Source organism: Hyaena hyaena, unplaced genomic scaffold (genome assembly GCF_003009895.1).
Source record: "Hyaena hyaena isolate Hyena2069 unplaced genomic scaffold, ASM300989v1 scaffold_602, whole genome shotgun sequence".
NCBI classification, from domain to species: Eukaryota; Metazoa; Chordata; class Mammalia; order Carnivora; family Hyaenidae; genus Hyaena; species Hyaena hyaena.
Window position 1 is genome coordinate 709,907 of NW_024081229.1, and position 22,830 is coordinate 732,736.

Below are 22,830 nucleotides of genomic sequence, written 5' to 3' on the forward strand. Positions count from 1 at the left end.
TCATGAAAGCAGCAAGGGGAAAAAAGCCCATAAACGTCAGGGAAGAGAGATCGGGTTCACAGCAGACCTATCCACAGAAACTTGGCAGGCCAGAAAAAAGTGGCAGGATATATTCAATATGCTGAATCAGAAAAATATGCAGCCATGAGTTCTTTATCCATCAAGGCTGTCATTCAAACAGAGAGATAAAAATCTTACCAGACAAAAAATAAAGGAGTTATGACCACTAAACAGTCCTGCAAGAAATTTTAAGGGGGACTCTCTGAGGGGAGACAAAACAAAAGACCAAAAGCAACAAAAGACTAGAAAGGACCAGAGAACACCACCAGAAACTCCAACTCTACAGGCAGCACAATGGCAATAAATTCATATCTTTCAGTACTCACTCTAAATGTCAATGGACTAAACTCTCCAATCAAAAGACATAGGGTAGCGGGATGGATAAGAAAACAAGATCCATCTATATGCTCTTTACAAGAGACCCACTTTAGACCTAAAGACACCTTCAGATTGAATGTTAAGGGATGGAGAACCGTCTATCATGCTAATGGTTGCCAAAAGAAAGCTGGAGTAGCCATACATCTCTCCGACAATGGAGACTTTAAAACAAACACTGTAATAAGAGATGAAGAAGGGCGGGGTGCCTGGGTGGCAAAGTCAGTTAAGTGTCCAACTTCGGCTCAGGTCATGATCTCGCAGTTCGTGGGTTCAAGCCCCGTGTCGGGCTCTGTGCTGACAGCCAGCTCCGAGCCTGGAGCCTGCTTCAGATTCTTTATCTCCCTCTCTCTCTGACCCTCCCCTGCTCATGCTGTCTCTTTCTCAGGGAAAAAAAAAAAAAAGATGAAAGGCATTATATCATAATTAAGGGGTCTGTCCACCAAGAAGACCTAAAAATTGTAAACATACTCCCAAAGTGGGAGCAAAAATATCAATCAGTCACACACATAGGGAAACTTATTGATAAAAGCACCATAATAGTAGAGGGACTTTAGCACCCCACTTATAGCAATGGACAAATCATCTAAACAGAAAATCAGTGAGAAACAATGGCTTTGAATGACACACTGGAAGAACTTAACAGATTTTTTCAGAACATTTCATCCTAAAGCAACAGAATACACATTCTACTTGAGTGCACATGGAACATTCTCCAGAATAGCTCACATACTGGGACACAAATCAGCCCTGAACAAGTACAAAAAGATGAAGACCATACCATACATATTTTCAGACTACAGTGCTATGAAATTCAAAGTCAACCACAGAAAATATTTGGAGAGACAACAAATACTTGGAGACTAAAGAACATCCTACTAAAGAATGGAAGGGCTAACCAAGAAGTTAAAGAAGAAATTAAAAAGCACATGGAAGCCAATGAAAATGATAACGCCACAGCCCAAAAACCTCTGGAATGCAGCAAAGCAGTCATAAGAGGGAAGTATATAGCAGTCCACGCCCTTCCTAAAGAAGGGGAAAATGTATCAGATACGCAACCTGACCTTACACCTTAAAGAGCTGGAAAAAGAACAGCAAATAAAACCCAAAACCAGATGAAGATGGGAAATAAAAAAGATTAGAGCAGAAATCAATGCTATCAAAATAAAAAAAAAAATCAATGAAACCAGGATCTGGTTCTTTGAAAGAATTAACAAAATTGATAAACCCCTAGCCAGTTAGACCAAAAAGAAAAAGGAAAGGACCCAAGTAAACAAAATCAAGAATGGAAGAGGAGAATTCACAACCAACAATGCGGAAATACAAACAAGAATATTATGAGCAATTATATGCCCATAAATTAGGCAGTCTGGAAGAAATGGACAAATTCTTAGTAAACTACCAAAACTGAAACAAGAAGAATAGAAAATTTGAACAGACTCATAACCAGTAAAAAAAAAATGACTCAGTAATCAAAAATCTCCCAAAAAGCAAGAGTCCAGGGCCAGATGGCTTTCCAGGTGAATTCTACCAAACATTTAAAGAAGAGTTAACACCTATTCTTTTGAAGCTGTTCCAAAAAATAAAAATGGAAGAAAAACTTCTAAATTCACTCTATGAAGCCAGCATTACCGTGACTCCAAAACTGGACAAAGACCCCACTAAAAAGGAGAACTACATTTCCCTTATGAACACGGATGCAGAAATCCTCAACGAGATACTAGCCAACTGGATCCCACAGTACATTAAAAGAATTATTCACCAAGACCAAGTGGGATTTATACCTGGCATGCAAGACTGGTTCAGATCCACAAAACAATCAGTGTGATTCATCACATCAATAAAAGGAAGGACAAGAACCACATGGTCCTCTCAATAGATGCAGAGAAAGCACTTGACAAAATACAGCATCTTTTCTTGATTAAAAACCCTCAAGAAAGTAGGGATAGAAGTATCCTACCTCAAGATCATAAAAGCCCTATATGAAAGACCCACCGTTAATATCCTCAATGGGGATAAACAGAGCTTTCCCCCTAAGGTCAGGAATATGACAGGGATGTCCACTCTCACCACTGTTAATTCAACATAGTATTGGAAATCCCAACTTCAGGAATCTGACAACACAAAAGAAGAAAAGGCATCCAGATTGGCAAGGAGGAAGTTAAATTCACTCTTCACAGATGACACGATACTCTATATGGAAAACCCAAAAGATTCCACCAAAAACCTGCTAGAACTGATCCATAAATTCAGCAAAGTCTCAGAATAGAAAATCAGTGTACAGAAATTAATTGCCTTCCTATACACCAATAATGTAGCAACAGAAAGAGAAATCAAGGAATCGATCCCATTTATAATTGCACCAAAAGCCATAAAATACCTAGGAATAAACCTAACCAAAGAGGTGGAAAACCTATATACACTGAAAAATATAGAAAGCTTATGAAAGAAATTGAAGAAGACAAAAAATGGAAAAATACTCCGTGCTCTTGGATTGGAAGAACAAATATTGTTAAAATGTAGATACTACCCAAAGCAATCTTCAGTGCAATCCCTATCAAAATAACACCAGCATTCTTCACGAGCTAGAACAAACCTAAAATTTTTGTGCAACCAGAAACCCCAAATAGTCAAGACAATCCTGAAAAAGCAAACCAAAGCTAGAGGCATCACAATCCTGGACATCAAGGTGTATTACAAAGCTCTAATCATCAAGACAGTATGGTACTGGCACAAAAACAGACACTCAGAGATCAGTGGAACAGAATAGAGAACTCAGAATTAGACCCACAAACGAATGGCCAACTCATCTTTGACAAAGCAGGAAAGAATATCCGGTGAAATAAAGACATCTCTTCAGCAAATGGTGTTGGGAAAACTGGACAGCAACATGCAGAAAAATGAACCTGGACACTTTCTTAGACCATACTCAAAAATAAACTCAAAATGGATGAAAGACCTAAATGTTAAGATGAGAAGCCATGAAAATCCTAGAGGAGAAAGCAGGCAGAACCCTCTTAGACCTCGGCCACAACAACTTCTTACTCAGCATGTCTCCAGAGGCAAGGGAAACAAAAGCAAAAATGAACTATTGAGACTGCATCCAGATAAAAAGCTTCTGCACAACAAAGGAAACAATCAGCAAAACTAAAAGGCAACCAATGGAATGGGAGAAGATATTTGCAAGTGACCTATCAGATAAGGGTTAGTGTCTAAAATCTATAAAGAACTTATCAAAATAACACCCAAAAAACAATCCAGTGAAGAAATGTCCAAAAGGCATGAATAGATACTTTTCCAAAGAAGACACCCAGGTGGCTAACAGACACATGAAAAGATGCTCAGTGGCACTCAGCATTGGGGAAATACAAATCAAAACCACAAGGAGATACCACCTCACACCTGTCAGAATGGCTAACATTAACATGTCAGGCAACAACAGATGCTAGTGAGGATGCGGAGAAAGAGCATCTCTTCTGCACTGCTGGTGGGAATGCAGACTGGTGCAGCCACTCTGGAAAACAGTATGAGGCTCCTCAAAAAGCTAAAAATAGAACTACCGTACAACCCAGTAATTGAACTATTAGGAATATATTCAAGGGATACAGGTGTGCTGTTTCAAAGGGACACATGCACCCCAATGTTTATAGCAGAGCTATCGACAATAGCCAAAGTGTGGAAAGAGCCCAAATGTCCATCAACAGATGAATGGATAAAGAAGATGTGTATATATTTACGTGTGTGTGTCTATATACATATACATGTGTATGTGTGTGAATACTTGTATATATAGATATACACACGCATACATACAATGGAATATCGGCAATCAAAGCAATGAAATCTTGCCATCTGCATCAACATGGATGGAACTAGAGGGTATTATACTAGGCAAAATAAGTCAGTCAGAATAGGACAAATATCACATAATTTCACTCATGAAGAATTTAAGATACAAAACAGATGAACATAAAGGAAGGGAAGCAAAAACATAAAAACAAGGAGGGAGACAAAAGATAAGCAACTCTTTTTTTTTTTTTTTTAATTTTTTTTTAATGTTTTTTATTTTATTTCTAGGAGAGAGAGACAGCGTGAGCAGGGGAGGGTCAGAGAGAGAGGGAGCCACAGACTGAAACAGGCTCCAGGCTCTGAGCTGGCAGTCAGCACAGAGCCCGACGCGGGGCTCAAACCCACGAACCGCGAGATCATGACCTAAGCGAAAGTCGGACGCTTAACCGACTAAGCCACCCAGGCGCCCCTATAAGCAACTCTTAAATACAGAGAATAACTGAGTGTTGCGGGAGGGGCTCAGTGCAGGCCAGGGCGAGATGGGTGATGAGCATTAAGGAAGACACTTGTTGGGACGAGCACTGGGTGTTAAACATAGACGATGAGTCACTGGAATCCTGAAGTCATTATGCACTATCTGCTAACTAACTTGGTTGTAAATTAAAAATTAAGTAAATAAATAAAAAGGGAGCTTTCTCGGTAAAGAACACTAAACCTTTGGCAAATATCTGTCACCACTTTTATTCCACACTGTTCTAAGGTCTACCTAGTACAGTAAGAGAGTGAAAAACGAAAGATAGAAGCATTGGGAAGGAAGCCTCCTCTTCCCAATCCCCCAAAAAAGCTGTTCATTATCAGATATTGTCATATATGTAGAAAATTCAAAAGAATCCACAAATTTTTAGAAATGTTAAATGTTTAGCAGGTGACTGGATATAAGGCCAATATAAAAAATTACCTATAGATCTGTATATATTTCTTAAAATAATTTTTTTTACATTTATTTATTTTTGAGAGACAAAGACACAGCGTGAGCAGGGGAGGGGCAGAGAGAGAAGGAGACACAGAATCCAAAGCAGGCTCTAGGCTCTGAGCTGTCAGCACAGAGCCCAACGTGGGGCTTGAGCCCACAAAGTGTGAGATTATGACCTGAGCTGAAGTTGGATGCTCAACCGACTGAGCCACCCAAGTGCCCCAATATATTTCTATGCAATGTACATTTCTGCGTGTATTTCTCTATAAATAGTGAATGTAATCTTAAAAAGTTAATTTTCTGTTTTTTAGTTTATTTTTGAGAGAGAGAGTGCAAGCAGGGGTGTGGCAGACAGAGGAGACAGAGAGAATCCCAAACAGGCTCCATGTTCAGTGCTCAAACCCACAACTGTGAGATCATGACCTGAGCCAAAATCAAGAGTTGGACATTTAACCAACTGAGCCACCCAGGCACCCCTTAAAAAGTTTATTTTCAGTCAGTAAATAAGAAGTATTGGCAAGGATGTGGAGAAAAAGGAACCCTTGTGCACTGTTGGTGGTAATGTAAATTGGTACAGCATCTGTCGAAAACGCTATGGTGGTTCCCCAAAAAATTAAAAATAGAGATACCATATGAGTCATTTATTCCACTGCTGGGTATTTACCCAAAGAAAAGGAAAACACTAATTCGAAAAGATATATACACCCCTATGTTTATTGCAACACTACTCATAATCACTAAGGTAAGGAAGCAATCCAAGTGTCCGTGAATAGATAAGTGATGAAGAGGTGGTCTTTTTGTGTCCATGTGTGTACACGTACGCACATAAGCACATGCAGTGGAATGTTACTCAGCCATAAAGAAGAATGGGGTTTGCAATAGCGCAGATGGACCTGGAGAGTGTAGTGTGAAGTGAAATAAGGAAGAGACAAATACCCCAATGATATCACTTATATGTGGATTCTAAAAAACAAAACGAATAAACAAAAAGCAGAAATGGATCCGTAAATACAGAGAACAAACTGACGGTTGCCAGAGGGGAGAGGATTGGGGGTACAGCCTTCAAGTTCCGGAAGGAGTAAGTCACGGGAGTGCAGGTGACAGACGGCAGCACCCCGCGAGGTGAGCACTGCACAGCTTGGTTGCAGAACTACTTACCACGCTGTATGTTTGGTACTTACATGACACTGTGCCGACGACACTTCAGCACAGGCAGGGAGGAAACAAGTTAATTTGCAGTAGTAACCCTATTGAAAAGGTTGCTAAGGGTATTGTATATTGAAGGTCTATAAGACTTGTATGGAGGAAATTACAGAAACTTTTTTAAAATTTGTTAAAATTTTTACCATTTTATTAGTAGAAAGCACAGTTTTCTCAATTTGTCATTTTCTTCGAGTTGGTCTGTAGTTTCACTGTGGTTCCAGATCCCCAGTGTGGTTTCTCACGGGTCTGTAGGGTCTGTAAACACCAGAGCCAGGACTCACGGGGAAGACGCAGCGAAGCCAGAACCTACCGTATAAAACTGTGGTACTAGCCACGGTATTTACGTGGCACAGGAAAGGTAGATGAGTTCATCAGCAGAGCTCGAGAGCCCTCAGATTTGGACCCTTGCATATGTGGAAACTGCAGAGATGACCAGTGGCAGCACACGCCTGTGGGGAAAGATAAGCTTTCATAGATGGTGTAGAAAAATTGGTTGTCCATGTGGAGGGAACCACACATGAAAACCAAATTCATATATATGGAAGTTTAGAATAGTCCCACAGCCCGCCATTTGCAACTGTAGGCCCAGGGGAGCTGATACAGTTTCTGAGTCCAAAGGCCTGAGAACCACAGAGCCGATGTGTACGCCCTGGAGTCCAAAGAGCCAGGACCCCCGATGTCTTGGGGCAGCAGAAGATGGAGGTTCCAGGCCAAGAAGAGACCACTCCCTTCCTGTGCCATGCAGAGGGTTAGATGATGCCTTCCTGTGCCATGCAGAGGGTCAGATGATGCCTGCCCACCCTGACCAGGGCGGATCTTTAACTCAGGCTGGCGATTCAAATGCTAACCCCCTGGGAAAGGCCCTCAGAGACACACCCAGAAATAATGTTTTGCCAGCTCTCTGGGCATCCCTTAGCCTAGTCAACTTGACACACAAAATTAGGTACCAGTTTTTATAAAGCTAAGAAACAGAACTGTAGACTTTTTAGGATATAAGAATTTATGGCAAAACCATTTTAAAAAGAAGGGAATGACGTCACTGTGGTGGGGGTGGCACCAGGTGGGCGTGTTTAGGTCCTGGCGTGGTTCTGTGCTCAAGGTAGTGCTGTGTTCACATTCTTTAGGGTTATTGAAAATGCAATTTTAAAGTTAATGAAATTTATTAAAAATAAAGAGAAAAGGTTAAAACTACCAGATGCTGGATCAAATCCAGTACTTGGTAGGAATGAACATAGAGCTTTGAGCCAGTTTGCTACATTAGAAACCAAACTCTGAGCTGTATAGAACCTTTTCTTGCTACTTTGTAAGAGTCCTGTAAGTTAGGTGGCATTATCTCAGTTGACATAAGCCCTCACCTAACTGGCTTCCCAGATCTTCCCATGGTACTTGGGTGCTGCGCTGGAGGGTGAGGAGGTCCGGCCGTGGCTCCGATGTATCAGCACAGACACGACTTTGGCTTACTGATGAGGGAGCAAATCACAACACCTGTTCACCGCCCCCTGTGACATGTATCCCCTTACAGGCTACTGTCTATGGACTAAATGTGCTAACGCTCCTTGCTGAACGTTAGCTGCTTCGACTATTGCTACTGTTGTTACTCAGTCAGTGAGGTAAGGCAAGTTGATGTGACTTACTCAAAGCCCTCCTGCTGACCTGTGGAGCTGGGTTGTAGGAAATCCAGGATGTGCAGCTCCTAAGATTGTGCTGTTGCTACAGTGAAATGTTCTTGGAGATGCAAAGAGAAGTGTTGGTTTGAATTGAGAGCTTTGGAAGAATTTCCTTCATTTATTTGCACGTCTTTCAAACTTCATTTCTATGGCAAGGTTAACTGCCTAACATTTGTGTAATTGAGGAATTGGTTTTAGGTGAAAATACTTTTAACTCTGACCATAAGATATTTATGCTTTTTAAAAAAGCACAGTTGTTTTTTGGGGCACCTGGGGGGCTCAGTTGGTTAAGCGTCTGACTTTGGCTCAGGTCATGATCTCACGGTTCATAGGTTTGAGCCCCGCGTCGGGCTCTGTGCTGACAGCTCAGAGCCTGGAGCCTGCTTCCTATTCTGTGACTCCCTCTCTCTCTGCCCCTGCTCACACTGTCTCTCTCTCTGTCTCTCTCAGAAATAAATAAACATTAAAAAAAAGAAAAAACAACCCAGCATTGTTACAGAAAAGCTGTGTATTGATAGGGCTCTTTCTTCTGTGCTGCAGACGGCAGACCACAGACTGTGAGTTTGGGCATGGACTTGCACTTGGAATGGATGAAACTGGAAGATTTTCAGAAGCATCTTGATGGGGAAGATGAGGATTTTACTACAGCAGATGCAATCCCGAGTAGTGAGTAGTTGGGGAACTTTGGAGATCCTTTTCAGGAATCTAGATATGGGAAGCCTAATTTATCTTAATTCTTCCATTGTAGATTTATTGAGGGATGCTGTGAAAAATGGGGACTATATTGCTGTAAAAGTTGCACTTAATTCAAATGAAGACTATAACCTGGACCAGGAGGTAATAAGTCTTAATAAAATCTCATGAAATAAAGATGGAAAGTAGCTCTTTTCACATAATTCAGCTTTACTTTTCATATTTTAAAAATTATAGAAGTAAGGGGGCCTGGGTGGCTTAGTCGGTTAAGCGCCAACTTCAGCTCAGATTGTGATCTTGGGGTTCATGAGTTCAAGCCCCACTTTCAGCTGTGCTGACAGCTCAGAGCCTGGAGCCTGCTTCAGATTCTGTGCCTCCCTCCCCTTCCCCTGCTCACACTCTGTCTCTCAAATAAACATTTAAAAAATAAAGAAATAAAATGACTTCTATAGAAAAGGTAAGGAAAACTTCTTTCTCCTAGGACACTGCTTAGGAGAATGTGTCTCTTTCTCTGCCCCTCCCCAACTTGCATTTGCTCTTTTTCTCTTTCTCTCAAAAATATAATAAACACTAAAAATTTTTTTTTCTTAATTATGAAAGTAGGGCCACCTGGGTGACTTGGTCGAGCATCTGACTCTTGATGTTTGGCTCGGGTCATGAGATGGAGCCCCGAGTCAGGCTCTGCACTGGGCATGGAGTTTGCTTAAGATCGTCTCCCTCTACTGTTCATGCTCACTCTCTGTCTCTGTCTCTCTCTCAAAATAAAGAGATTTTCTCTCCCTGCCCCCATTCCCTCTCCCTAGCACATGCTCTCTCTTTCTAAAATTAAATAAGTTAGAAAAGTAATGTTCACTTTATAAATTGAAGCACAGTAGATGTTATAATGTAGAAAATTATAGGCCTTGTGATTCCAGCCCCTAGACTGACCATTTGGTTCACCTGTGACCTGTCTGGTTTTGTCTTTGGTTGAACCTCTGCTGCTTGAGGGGCATAAAATGACTCTCTGTGTCTGAGTCTTTTAAGCTTAGAGGATTTTTATTTTTAGGTAGTCACATCTGTCAGTTCTTTATGGCTTTTTGGTGTCTTGGTCTTGCTTGCAAGAGATTTTTATATTTTCTTTAGTTTTCTTGCTTTAATGGTGGATTTTTAGGTTTATTCTTTAGAGATTATAGTTCAAAAAAGTTATCAGAATTTTGATTAAAATTGCATGAAATCTGGGGCACCTGGGTGGTGCAGTCAGTTAGGCGTCCAACTCTTGAACTCGGCTCAGGTCGTGATCTCATGGTGTGTGAGGTTGAGTCCCTTATTGGGCTCTGCTCTGATGGTGTGGAGCCTGCTTGGGATTCTTTGTCTCCTTCCCTGTGCCCCTCCTTGCCTGTGTTGTGTGCACATTCTCTCTCAAAATGAATAAACATTAACATTTTTAATTGTATGAACTCTATAGATTAACTTGGCTGAGAATTGACATTTTTACATCAGAGTCCTCCAAATAAGAATCTGATGACTACATTCATTCGGCTCTTCATTTATTCCTAAAGCAGTTTTGTGAGTTTTCTCCTTCATTTGGTTCTTGCACATTCATTTTCGATGCTTTCCTACATATTTGGTAATTTTTAAATTATCTTAGTATGATCATTAGGATCTCTCTCTCTCACTCACACACACACACACACACACACACACACACACACATTTTTGTCTTCTAACAGGTTATTACAGGTGTTTGGTGAAGGTATTGATATCTGTGCGTATGGGGGGGGTGTCTCCGGTCACTTTGAAATTCTCTTTAATAATTTTTAAATTATTCTCTGTGTAGAGAATATGATCATTTGCTGAAAAGTAACTTTTGTCTCCTTTGTTCCCAGTAATGTTTCTTTTTCTGTTCTTGTAAATTTGGGGACATTTTGAGGAATAGGTGCTGAAGGCATCCTGTTGCGTCTCCTCTGAGTGGGGCTCTCGCCTTGGGCTCTGTGTGAAGTTCTCTCTGTTGTGCTGCTGGTTTCCAGGCGACAGTAGCCCTTATCTCCCTGGACTTGCTTTTGTTTATCTCCTTAAGTTCTTATCAGGGATGGATGTTGGGTTTTAGCTGATGCTTTTTTTTCTACTTTCTTACATAGCTTGGTCTTTATTAATAAAGCTCAGCAACTACAGGGAACTTTCTTAAGTTAGAAAAAAGGTTCTTTCCCCTTTAACATGTTTTGTAGTCATAAGGTAATTTACAGATGAGAGGAAGTGCACTGTTTTATTTCAGTTCATTTTTTTTTACATTTGTATTCAGATTGCTTATGCAGGAGAGTTTGGCTAAACTTTTGGATTGTAGCCAAATTAATTCATCCTCGTAGAACTTGGTTCTATCAAATGGCATTTGGTAAATGGCTTGGTTTTCCCATGTGTGTGTTTCAAATGATTGGACATATTTTAGTTTTTTATTTTTTGTCAACTTTATGTCATTTTATCTCTTTGTAAAAAGTATTTTAAGGGCATGTGGAAGGTTCAGTTGGCTAAGCGTCCGACTTCGGCTCAGGTCATGATCTCGTGGTTTGTGGGTTCGAGCCCCACGTCGGGCTTTGTGCTGACAGCTCAGAGCCTGCAGCCTGCTTCAGATTCTGTGTCTCCCTCGGTCTCTGACCCTCCCCTGCTCACGCTGTCTCTCTCTCTCTCTCTCATCTCAAAAATAAATAAAACATACTAAAAAAACTTTTTTAAATATTTTATTTACTTAGTGAAGGTCTTAAGTAGATGCTTAAATCAGTATAGTTCAGCGATTTCACACTGAGACATCCTAGGTGTAAAGACCTAGTTCTGAAATTCTTCCGATAGACACTGACATGTTTTTTCCTCAACAAAACCAATGAAGGACCCAAGCGGGATGACGCTGGTGATGCTGGCCGCCGCCGGGGGGCAGGACGACCTGCTGAGGCTCCTCCTCAGGAGAGGCGCTAAGGTGAACGGCAGACAGAAGAACGGGACCACCGCCCTCATCCATGCCGCAGAGAAGGTCAGTGAGTCCCTGGCCCCCGCGTCCCCGCCCGCAGGAGCCCCCGCCTGTGGGATGGGACAGAGTCTGTGTCCTGTCCCGAAGTGCAGCCCTCAGAGAGTTACATGGCTTTAGAATCTCATATTTCAGTTCACCTTGGGCTTGTTGTGAATAGGTTTTTTTAATTAATAGCTGTACTTTGTAATTGAATTTTTAAAATGTGCTTCATCTAGTGGGAAGCGATTTATATTGAAAAAGGACCTTGGGGTGGGGGGGCGCCTGGCTGGTTCAGTCAGAAGAGCATGCGCGTCTTGATCTCAAGGTCATGAGTAAAGGGCCTCTGATTAATGTAATAATATGGGTTTCAATCTTGGATCTTTTAAAAATCTTTTCCATTTGAAGGGCGCCTGGGTGGCTCAGTCAGTTAAGTGTCCAACTTCGGCTCACGTCATGACCTCAGGGTTTGTGAGTTCAAACCCCACATCCAACCCCATCGAGCCTGGAGCTTACTTTGGATTCTGTGTCTCCCTCTCTCTGCCCCTCCCCCACTCGGGCTGTCTGTCTCTCCAAAAATAAACATTAAAAAAAATCTTTTCCAGTTGAAATTAAATGTTCCTTTTGGTTAAGAATTTAATTAAAATATTCCCACATATTATCTGTTAAAAGATTGATCTGCAGAGATTCTTGGGTTGAAACCACTGGTTCAGGTCCAGATGGAAGTGACAGTGGGTGCGGCTGTGGGGCCTGAGCAGTGGGGCACAGGCAAGACTCGGGTTCGCCGCCCTGCTTGGGGTAGAATCTGAGTATTTTTCCTGATGGCTAAAAATTTCAAATCATCAAACGGATCTTACTTCTAAAGAATTTTTGGAACTAAATTTGCCTTTTTTTCCTTCTCAGAACTTTCTAACTACAGTGGCTATTCTTTTGGAAGCAGGAGCTTTCGTCAATGTCCAGCAGAGTAACGGTGAGACTGCCCTAATGAAGGTGAGTTCCTCCCGCGCGTCACCTGCTCCCTCGGTGTTCACGAGTGTTCTTGTTGACGCCTCAGCCTGGCGCTCGGCCAGGGGCGGAGACTCGGGCACAGAGCACAGACGTGTGAGAGAAACGGGCCGGCGGCGAAGTCTTTCACCACCAGTGTGAGCAGTAGTGTAATAGGAGGAAGCACAGAGAGCTGTGGGGTCTCATGAAAGTTGGCGCCAGGCCTGGCAGCGTGGGCTCAGGGCGGGGGCGCCTGGCTGGCTCTGTCACTAGAGCAGAGGACTCTCCATCTCCGGGGCCATCAGTTTGAGCCCCACACTGGGCGTAGATTACTTTAAAAAAGAGAGGTGAGACAGGGTGGCTGTGACGGGCGGCCCGGCGGGGACGAGCTGCGTGCGTGCAACCGGGGGAAGATGCTCTGAGGCCGGCAGAGCATGAGGCGCTCTCAGTGTTGCTCCACGTGAGTGGATCCCTCTCCTCAGCTTCAGGTTTCTTCGTGGGTGCTTGGGATTGTGGTTTGCTGACCATTGCGAATGGAAAGTTGTTAAAGCTTCCCACATATTTCTGCCTCTAATTACCCGCCTCTGTTTACAGCAGTCTCCTGTTTGCCTCTAGCGGGGCCGAGCCCAGTCTAGAGTGTTCCAGGGGCAGTTGTAGATTCCTGGCCTGAGGTGCCGTCAGGACATAGCGGGTCCTGACACCTGTGCGCGGAGGGGGGGGGGGGGGGGGGGGGTTCTGTCTCGCTGCCCCTTCCTAGACACGGCTGTGTGCAGGCTGCTCGCCCACGCAGGTGTTTTTGTGCGGCACCTGCTTCCAGCCGTCTTGCCAGACTCAGAGGAGCACAGGGACAGGCCCGACTTCCCACTGGGCCTGCGCGTTCCAGAGGCCAGGGTCAGCCGTGCCTCCGCCGCCTCCCACACTTGGGCCGTGAGCCGGGCTCGCGGCTTGTGCCTCCGGCTCACTTTTGGTTCGTGGAAATGCTCGTTTTGCCCGCAGCTCTGCTTCTGAATTTCAAGTTGCCTTTGTGTGTTTCTGTTGCCATATGCTTAGAGCAGAGGCGGCACCTCAAAGCCTGAAGTAAAACTTTGTCTTATTGAGAAACCTGCAGATACTTGCTGAACAGCAGGCGCTGGAGTGGTGTGGCGCACGCGGAGGTGCACACAGGGCAGTGAGCACAGACACGGGGTGCATCCGGGCTGAGGAGTCGGGAGGCCCTGATCCTGAGAGCATTCGGGGGCCACGGAGGGGTTTAAGCTGGAGAAAGACATAATCAGGAAGAAAGGTGATTGTTCTCAGTCTCCCCTAGGTCAGTCGGGGGAAGGAATTGGATGAAAGACCAGCAGTTAGCAGACGTATGAGGGGGACGTTTTTTAAATTAAGTGAAATAACAGTCTGTACCCAGGTAGTGACAGTGGAGATAGAAGTGGGTAGACTGACCGGTGTTTTAAGGAGGTAGAATTCATGGGACTTGGTAATTGAAGGTGATGCTTGGTAATCTTGTTTCCTAATTTAGGGAACACAGAGAGTGGACAATGGGGGTGGGGTTGCATTCGAGCTGGAAATGCTGAGATGTTTCGCATTGTGATCTTTTTGGCTCAGAAGCAAGGTGTGGGCGGTATATTCAGATTTGGGTTCATCAGTGTAGATAACACTGATTGTGTAGATTACAGCCCTAGGCTGAGAGTTGGGTCAGCACTGAGATTTGGAAGTGAAAGAAGGGTCAGCGAAGGCGGCTACATAGGAAAGACCAGAGGAGGAGGAAGATGAGGAGAGAGGGGTAGCCTGAGCATTTCAAGGAGGAGCTGGCCCGAAGCATCTGGGGGGCAGAGATGCCAAGGAATGATGGGCTGAGAAATTGGGAGAAATGGAGGAATTGCCCCTGGGAGTTAGCACTATCGGAGGGTGTAGGCGCCTTGGTCCCGGCGAGGTTTGTATTGGGTTTGAAGGATGCGGGATTGCAGGGGTGGGAGGCGGACCTTCCGCGGACCTGGCACTTCGAGGTTGGTCCGACAATGAGGAAGGCAGTGCCCAGAGGGGAAGAGGTTGAGGGATGCTTCTTGCTTCCTCCCAAAGAGCAGGTCTACTTAAGCAGAATTAACTGCTGTCTAAATTAGACTGCCTGTAAATGTATTTAATTTGGTTTTTGATTTTTTTGGTTTGCTTTGGGTTTTATTTGCATTGGGGTTTTTTGGCACCTATTATTTAAGCTTTACTTAGATTTAGTATCTTAAATTGGTTTTATTGAATTTTAGAATTAGAACATGAGAGATTTTCAGAAATTTTTTAAAACATTATAAAAAACTTCTCATCTCTGAAATAGTGTGTAAAATTGATCGCTTCCAGGGTGTGAGGGTGTGGAGCAGCACCCCCTCATGCTGGGCATATAATTGGTTCCAGCCGGGCTTCTCAGCCTTCCTGCTACTTGATTGCGGGCCAGATCATTTGTCGTAACAGCATCCCTAACCTCTGCACCAGACAACGTAGTCCCGGCCCGCAGTTCTAACAACCAGAAATGTCTCCATGTGTTGCCTGAATTTGCCTGGGGGCAGAACTGCCCCAGCGAGAACCACTGGGCCACATGCTTTTGAAGGGCATTTGTTGGATGTGTCACGAGACCCGTGCCCTTTGACCTAGCGGTTGCACAACTGAGACACCCGCTCTGTAGAAATACTGTCCTGAGGAGTAGGTAGCATACCAGATGACCTTGTTCTTAGAGGAAAGCTTACTGGGTTGGCCCTGTTCCTTTTAGAGAATATTATTTTAATTTCAGCCTCAGTGTTGTGGGGCAGAAGTACTGTTATCCCCTTTTGACCAATGGAAACAGTGAGACTCAGAATTAAGAGATTTACTTGAAGTCACAAAGCTGGTAAGTAACAGAGACAGGAGAGAGCCTGGATGTAGGCCTTTATACTCTCGAAATGGTCTTTGAACTGTGTCCAGCTCCATCTTAGGTTCACTGGATTCAAATTTATATCCATGCTTATTTAGTCTTTCAAACAGCTTCTAGGAAGATCTTGAAATTATTTTGTGATGCTGAGAGATCTCCCTAGAGATTCCCAAGGGGATCTTACTGGTGTGGGTGCTCAGGTATCTGCCTCTAGGGCACAGGACTTGGTCTGAAGAGTGGAGCACGCAGGCGCTTAGAAGGGCCTGGTGCTGGTTGTGTCTTGGGACAGAAGTATCTTTTCCAGAGCAGCCCGTTTCCCCAGGAGTCAGGGATGAGACTGAATGTAGCACAGATGTCAGTACTGTTCACAGAGTAACAGGAGCGAACCACTTTTCGTTTATGTAACGGTTGGTAACCGTGGGCAAGACCTGATGACAGTGTCCCCCCCCCCCCCTTCTTGAAGAACACCTGGGCTCAGGTGTGGAGAACGGGACAAACACTGGGTGGTAGTTATTTTACAGTTAAGTGATCGCTGCTCCTTTCTTCCGTCGCAGGCCTGTAAGAGAGGAAATTCTGATATCGTACGACTTGTAATTGAATGTGGAGCTGACTGCAATATTTTGTCAAAGCACCAAAATAGCGCCCTGCATTTTGCAAAGCAGTGTAACAACGTGTTGGTGTACGACTTGCTGAAGAATCATTTAGAGACGTAAGTGTGAGCGATGTGCCCTGGCTGGGTCAGAGTCCGCGTGGACACATGGTCACGAGACGTGTGTACCTGCTCAGAGGAAGACTGTCCGGTAGAAGTCCTGACAGCAGCTCATGAGTTCAGTCAGCAGCAAAGGAGTTGTTTTTCTGCACGTTCTTGAGGTCCTCAGACTTCCAGACTTAGCACAGTCTTGTCTAGGACCATCTCCTTCAAACCTTAATTCTGCTTGTAATTTGGCTTATAGACATTTTCTTAAAACTGTTTAAGCTGTAGTTCCTTTTTTTTTAAGACATAATTTTTAGAGCAGTTTTAAGTTCACAGTGAAGTTGAGCCGAAAGCAGATTCCTCACCCTCTGTTCCCACGCTTGCACCGCCTGCCGGGGAACCTCTGCGGCCAGAGCGGCGCATTCACCAAACCCAGTGAGCCCGCGTGCAGTTACCATCCAGACTCTGTGGTTTACCTTGGGGGTCGCCTGGTGTTGTGCATTGTGGGGTTTTCCCAGATGACATGCACCCACCATTAGTGTCGTTCAGAGTACCCCTGCCTCTGTTCTCTGCTGGCCCCTTCCTACCCCCGACCCCTGGCAGCCCATCATCTTTTTTTTTTTTTAAATATTTTATTTATTTTTGAGAGAGAGAGACAGCATGAGCAGGGGAGGATCAGAGAGAGAGAGGGAGGCACAGAATCTGAAGCAGCTCCAGGCTCTGAGCTGTCAGCACAGAGCCCGATGCGGGGCTCGAACCCACGAACCGTGAGATTATGACCTGAGCCGAAGTCGGACGCTCAACCGACTGAGCTACCCAGGTGCCCCATAAGTCATTTTATTTTAATTGAAAAGTTCTTACAAGTAATTTAGTAGCTTTTTCACTTAAGAATTATTTTGGCAACATATAACAGAAACTTCACAAACAGTAGGTAACACAAGTAAGGTGTTTATTGTTCATAAAACAGGAAGTCGCCTTGGGTAGGAATAGCCACTCTTCCCCTTTCTCCTCCACCACACTTAGGGTGTGACTTGGATCTTCCTGCTTGCACAGTGGTGACTCCAATTCCAGGATCACTAGTCTCTCTTTTTTTTTTTTTTTTTTACAAATAGTTTATTGTCAAGTTGGTTTCCATATAACACCCAGTGCTCATCCCCACGAGTGCCCCCCTCCGTGCCCATCTCCCCCCTCCCCCCCAACCCATCAGTCCTCAGTTTGTTCTCAGCATTCAAGAGCCTCTCATGGTTTGCCTCTCTCTTTCCCCCACCATTTCCCCCCTTCTTCTCCCCCTTGTTCCTCCGTCAAGTTCCTCCTAATCCTTCTATACGTGCAAACATATGGTATCTGTCCTTCTCTGCCTGAATTACTTCACTCAGCATAACACCCTCAAGGTCCATCCCTGTTGCTACACGTGGCCAATTTCCTTCTTTCTTAGGATCACTATTCCAAGAAGAAAGTAAGGTAAATTTCAGATGAAAGACAAAAACGGACCAAAAAAAAAGGCAATGCGTGTGGTGAGTCTGCCGATGTTGGCGGCCTCTGCTGAAAGCCTTACCCAACCAGTAACTTTCACGAATGTCCTGGGCAAACCAAGTGGCGTCTTTACCTTCCGAACAAAATGGCTTAAAAATATTTTCTGAATTGGCACTCATTTCATTTGACTGCTTTCTAGACTAAGTACTATAAAAAGTGTGTGTGAGTGTGTGTGTGTGTGTGTGTGTGGCAGTTTTCAGATTTGTTAATAGAATTCTCATTTTCATTAGACAAACAAGTACTGAGTGCTGTCTGTATACCAGGAACTATTCCAAAGACTGGGAAGATGGAGACGGCAGTGAGGGGGAAAGATTGCTCTTTTAGAGCCTAAGTTTCCCTGTGACGACATAGACAGTAAGTCAGGTACACAGTGTGTCAGATGCCAAGTGATAAAAGTGCAGAGATGGGAAGGAGGAGTCCGAAGTTCTTTTTGTTGGTGTGAAAGCTGATTCGGGAAGGCCAGTACTCACTTGTACTCAACAGTTTGATAATGGTAATGACTCATGGTTCTTTTCTGCATGAATATTAACAACTCTACTCTTTTTTTTACCAGACTTTCGAGAGTAGCAGAAGAAACGATAAGGGATTACTTTGAAGCCCGTCTTGCTCTACTAGAACCAATTTTCCCAATAGCATGTCATCGTCTCTGTGAGGGGCCAGATTTTTCAACAGATTTCAATTACAAACCTCCACAGAACATACCAGAAGGTAAGCCTGTGTATTCTGTTTGAAAAGTGACACTTTAACTGCTTTTTAAAGACACCTTTCTGTGAACAGAACTTTCGCAGAGTCCCAGTGTGGACAGTAATTACGTAAAGCAGCTGACACAGAGCCATGGGGGCAGGAAGAGACCCGGCTGATACCCACCATCCTAGGTGACTGAAGGACCCACAGAGCACTGGCTTAGCACTTGTTTAAAAGTATGGAAGTTGGGGCACCTCTTTCTGCCCACTGGTCCTATCCCTGTACTTTAGTAAAACCACCATTTTTTACAGGAAAAAAAAGAAAAGTATGGAAGTTGGGTCTTAATAATTGCACTTACTTCTTTTTTTTAATGGCTGCTTATTTTGAGAGAGTGCGCGTGTGCACACAAGCAGGGGAGGGGGCGGAGAGAGAATCCCAAGCAGGCTCCCCTCTGGCAATGAGGTCCAATGTGGCCTGGAACCCACGAACTGTGAGATCACCTGAGCCACAGTCAAGTCGGACACTTAACCAACTGAACCACCCAGGCGCCCCTAGTTACACTCGTTTTTACATTGAGTCTTATTAAAAAATTTTTAAATAAGTCATATGTATTCCTTAGTGGAAATTTAAAATATAGCCATGAAAATTTCATGCCATGAAAATTTAATTAAAGAGCCATTCATGACACCGGAGTTTAGTAACCTGGATACTGAAGAGTCACTGGTGGTTTCGACTGTCCAGCTAGTGAGTTCGCATTGCTGGGTGACAGGCACGGGGCTGGGGGCTGGGGTGCAGGAGTGGGTCCCCCTCATACGACTCCAGGGCTTCACGCCCCGGATTGCCTTAGGGATGAGGGACTGTTCTGATTGCGCACAATGTCGCAGCCTCCAGAAATTCTACTTCCAGAATCTTCCCAAAGATGCCTTGTCGTCCGCAGTTACGAGACCCTCAGTGTGGTGTCGCCTGCGCTGGGGCCTGTTAGGGCTGCAGGCTCTCGGCCAGCACCTTGGCGAGGCCGCAGGCAGCTTCTGAACACACTCAGCTCTGAGGACACCGACCTGCGTGTCTTGAGGAGACGGTGATTGTGTTTTAACACCTAGTTTGGCTGGAGAAGATGTTTATATTGATACCACGAAACAACTGCTGGTTTTGTGTCATTTGTATCTGTGAAATTCAAGTATTCGTCAGAGCAGAGCTAATGAACGCCCCTCTTAGATCTAACTCTTCCTGGCTGTAATAAACAGCACCCGAGTGAAAGATTTTCAAGTAGGATTTTTCCTGTAGACACTCGTCCCCAGTTGGGCCATTTTGAAGTTGCCGTCGCCCCCTCCTCCGTGCAGACGGTAACAAGGACTCCAGTCTGACTGTGGGGGTGGGGCGGGGTGGGGAACAGAGGAGGAGCAGCCCCGACACTGCAGGACTTTGCTTCTTTTGAACCTCCGCACTCAGGGCAGTGGGGGTTGCATTTGAAAGCCAGAGAGCAAAACCTGTGTGTCCTCCTTTGCCTGGGATCAGAACAAATGGTGTGTTTGTAACTGTCCCAGATCATTGGTTTTCCATCCTGAAAGTGGCTTACCAGAAGGGTCATGGAGTCCGTTTACTGATTTTCTGTTATACTGAAAAGTAGGACTTAGGTTCAAAGAAATGAATCCTGCAGTACATTTTGGATATTCAGTGAAAGCGTCAAACCTCATGCTTCCCCCCCAAAATAAGTTTTGGCATTAATCCGGAAATTTGGAAAAGGCAAAATACTATGTGGAGGAAAATGGACATTCAAACCCACACCCAAAGACACAGCCACCCCGGAAGTTTGCTTCATGGGCATCTGCATTCCACGGACATGAATATGTATTCAGCAGCAAATTTTAAATACCACTCTTTTTTTAAAACCAAAAACTGTTATGTAGAAAAGCAGATTTCTAAAAATTTGATTCATGAGCTCTTAGTAGAGATTAGATAGAAAATAAAAGGGTCTCTGGTTTGAAAAGTGCCGGGGTGGGGGGGTGGCGCAAGGGGGGGGAGACACCTGGCTGGCTTAGTCAGTTAGCATCTGACTCTTGGTTTCGGGTCAGCCATGATCTCACGGCCCAGGAGTTGGAGTCCCGAGTTGGGCGCAGAGCCTTTGGAATTCTTTCTCTCTGCCCCTCCGCTGCTCACTCTGTAAACTTAAAAAAAAAAATTCTTAACGCCACGTTTTGAAAATCGAGGACCGAGACTATTGGATGTGAATGGGCACTGGGTGGTGTGTCGCTCCACCCAGGCCCATTCCGGGGACGGTCCAGCCTCCGGGCTGAGAGGTGGCCATGTTAGGGTTGGTACTGAAACTGTGTTTACATCTCCCGTATTCAGGCTCCGGCATCCTGCTGTTTATTTTCCACGCAAACTTTTTGGGTAAAGAAGTTATTGCTCGGCTCTGTGGACCGTGTAGTGTACAAGCCGTAGTTTTAAATGATAAATTTCAACTTCCAGTTTTTCTGGTAAGATTTTCTGTAGTTCATTACTGAAAAGTACATTCTTCTGATTCAGAAGCACAGATGATTTTAAATTGCTTTTTAACAAAACATGTTAATTTTAATTGAGTAAACCACTTGGAAATGAGGCAGTAACCCATAATCTTAAAGTAAAATTATCCTACATTTTGTGAATGAAGTCTGGATTTCTACATGTTTGATAAATATGCCTTAAGTTACAGTTACCATGTTGTCTTTGAAATTCTGAATATAAATTCTTAAGGTATAAGAAACATACTGATTTTAAATATTTTGCCTTTTCCCACTGTTACAAACAGTCAGTTGAAGATTTTGGAAATCTTAAAAGTATACCCATTCTGTTCTTCAGATACCCAGAAACACAACCACTAGTATAACATGGTTATAGGCTACCATTATACTGTAATTTTGCTTTATAATGTTAGTGACTGTATACATTTTTAACATAAAAAATGATCTTGAAGAATCTTTGTGTATGTTTCCTTTTCCACATGTAGAATTCTTTCCTTAGGCTGAATTAAACGAAATTAACTGGTTATGAAGATTTTTAATACTCAGGCTCTATATGGCTGGATACATGCTAATCCTAAAGATTTATCGGAGTATTGTTTTTGCAGCTAAATCTTACAAGCTTTTTTGTCATTTGTAAGTTAGGATACAAAATGTGTCTTCTCCTTTCTGTCACTGAGGGTCTGAAGCTACAGCGACACTGCGATGCAGACACTGACTGCTGTGTTTCTCCCTAGGACAGTCATTTTGTTTACTCGTTCAGCCCTGCCGCGGGCCTCAATAAACTCTTCATCAGGCTGACCGAGGCGCCTTCTGCCAAGGTGAAGATCCTTCCCTCACGTTCACGTTCAGGGCAGCCCTGCTGCTGTTCCGACTACTCTCTCCTCACCGGAGAAACGTTCCAGGAAAGCTGTGTGTCCAGGGTGCCTGTCCTGGGGACGCGCGCTCCCTGGGGCAGCGGTCACCTTTCAGAATCTGCAGGGTGTCAGGGGTGCCTGGGTGGGTCAGTCGGTGAAGCAGCCAACTTTTTTTTTTTTTTTAATGCTTGTTCATTTCTGAGAGAGAGAGAGAGAGAGAGAGAGAGACGCAAGCAGGGGAAGGGCAGAGAGAGGAGGACAGAGGACCCAAAGCAGGCTCCGAACTGAAAGCAGCAAGCCCGTGGTGCGGGTCAGACTCCCCAACTGTGAGATCATGACCTGAGCCGAAGTAGGCTGCTCAACCGACCAAGCTACCCAGGCGCCCCTAAGCGTCCAACTCTTGATCTCGGGGTCGCGAGTTCACATGCCCCACACTGGGCTCCACGGTGGGTGTGAAGCCCACTTAAATAAAAAGAACGTACGGTGTGTTGGACAGAAGTGTGTGTAAAGCTGAGAGGAACGCAGCTCTCCAGTACTGAGCAGCCTGAGTTGGATTCCAGGCTGCTATTTAGTGGCCATATGACTGCCTCCATCGGCTGGTCACTAAACACTTCTTTGTAAAACGAAGATGGGCCAAAAAAGTCTATGTAATAAATAGTAGTTATTTACTATAATAGCTTAAAAACCTAATTAAAAGCACTTGGATTTATTTTTTATTTTTTTGTTTCTTCATAGGTTTATTTTCCTGAGATTTCTGCTTTCTGGGGTGTAGGTAGACATGACCAGAAAGAAAGATTTGTACAATGATGGAAAGCTTTCAGTAAATAAGTGAATTTTGATTCAGAAGATTCTAAGCACTTGGATTCATTAAAAGTGATAATCTAAATTCCCTGAGAACGTTAAATAAGAGGAATCTGGGCCGTGTGTGTGTGTGTGAGTGTCTGTGTGAGTGTGTGTGTGCC

At 44.1% G+C, this 22,830-nt stretch overlaps 1 protein-coding gene across 1 annotated transcript in view; it reads left to right on the plus strand.

The window, feature by feature from the left end:
- MPHOSPH8 (M-phase phosphoprotein 8) overlaps positions 1–22,830 on the plus strand; it is a 63,243-nt gene that overhangs the window by 40,052 nt on the left and 361 nt on the right. Inside the window, exons 6-13 of the mRNA XM_039256932.1 lie at positions 8,608–8,733; positions 8,816–8,904; positions 11,618–11,758; positions 12,635–12,721; positions 16,157–16,311; positions 18,383–18,537; positions 20,863–20,990; positions 21,749–21,832. Of these exons, the coding sequence (XP_039112863.1) occupies positions 8,608–8,733; positions 8,816–8,904; positions 11,618–11,758; positions 12,635–12,721; positions 16,157–16,311; positions 18,383–18,537; positions 20,863–20,990; positions 21,749–21,832 (965 nt within the window). The remainder of the gene's footprint in view (positions 1–8,607; positions 8,734–8,815; positions 8,905–11,617; positions 11,759–12,634; positions 12,722–16,156; positions 16,312–18,382; positions 18,538–20,862; positions 20,991–21,748; positions 21,833–22,830) is intronic.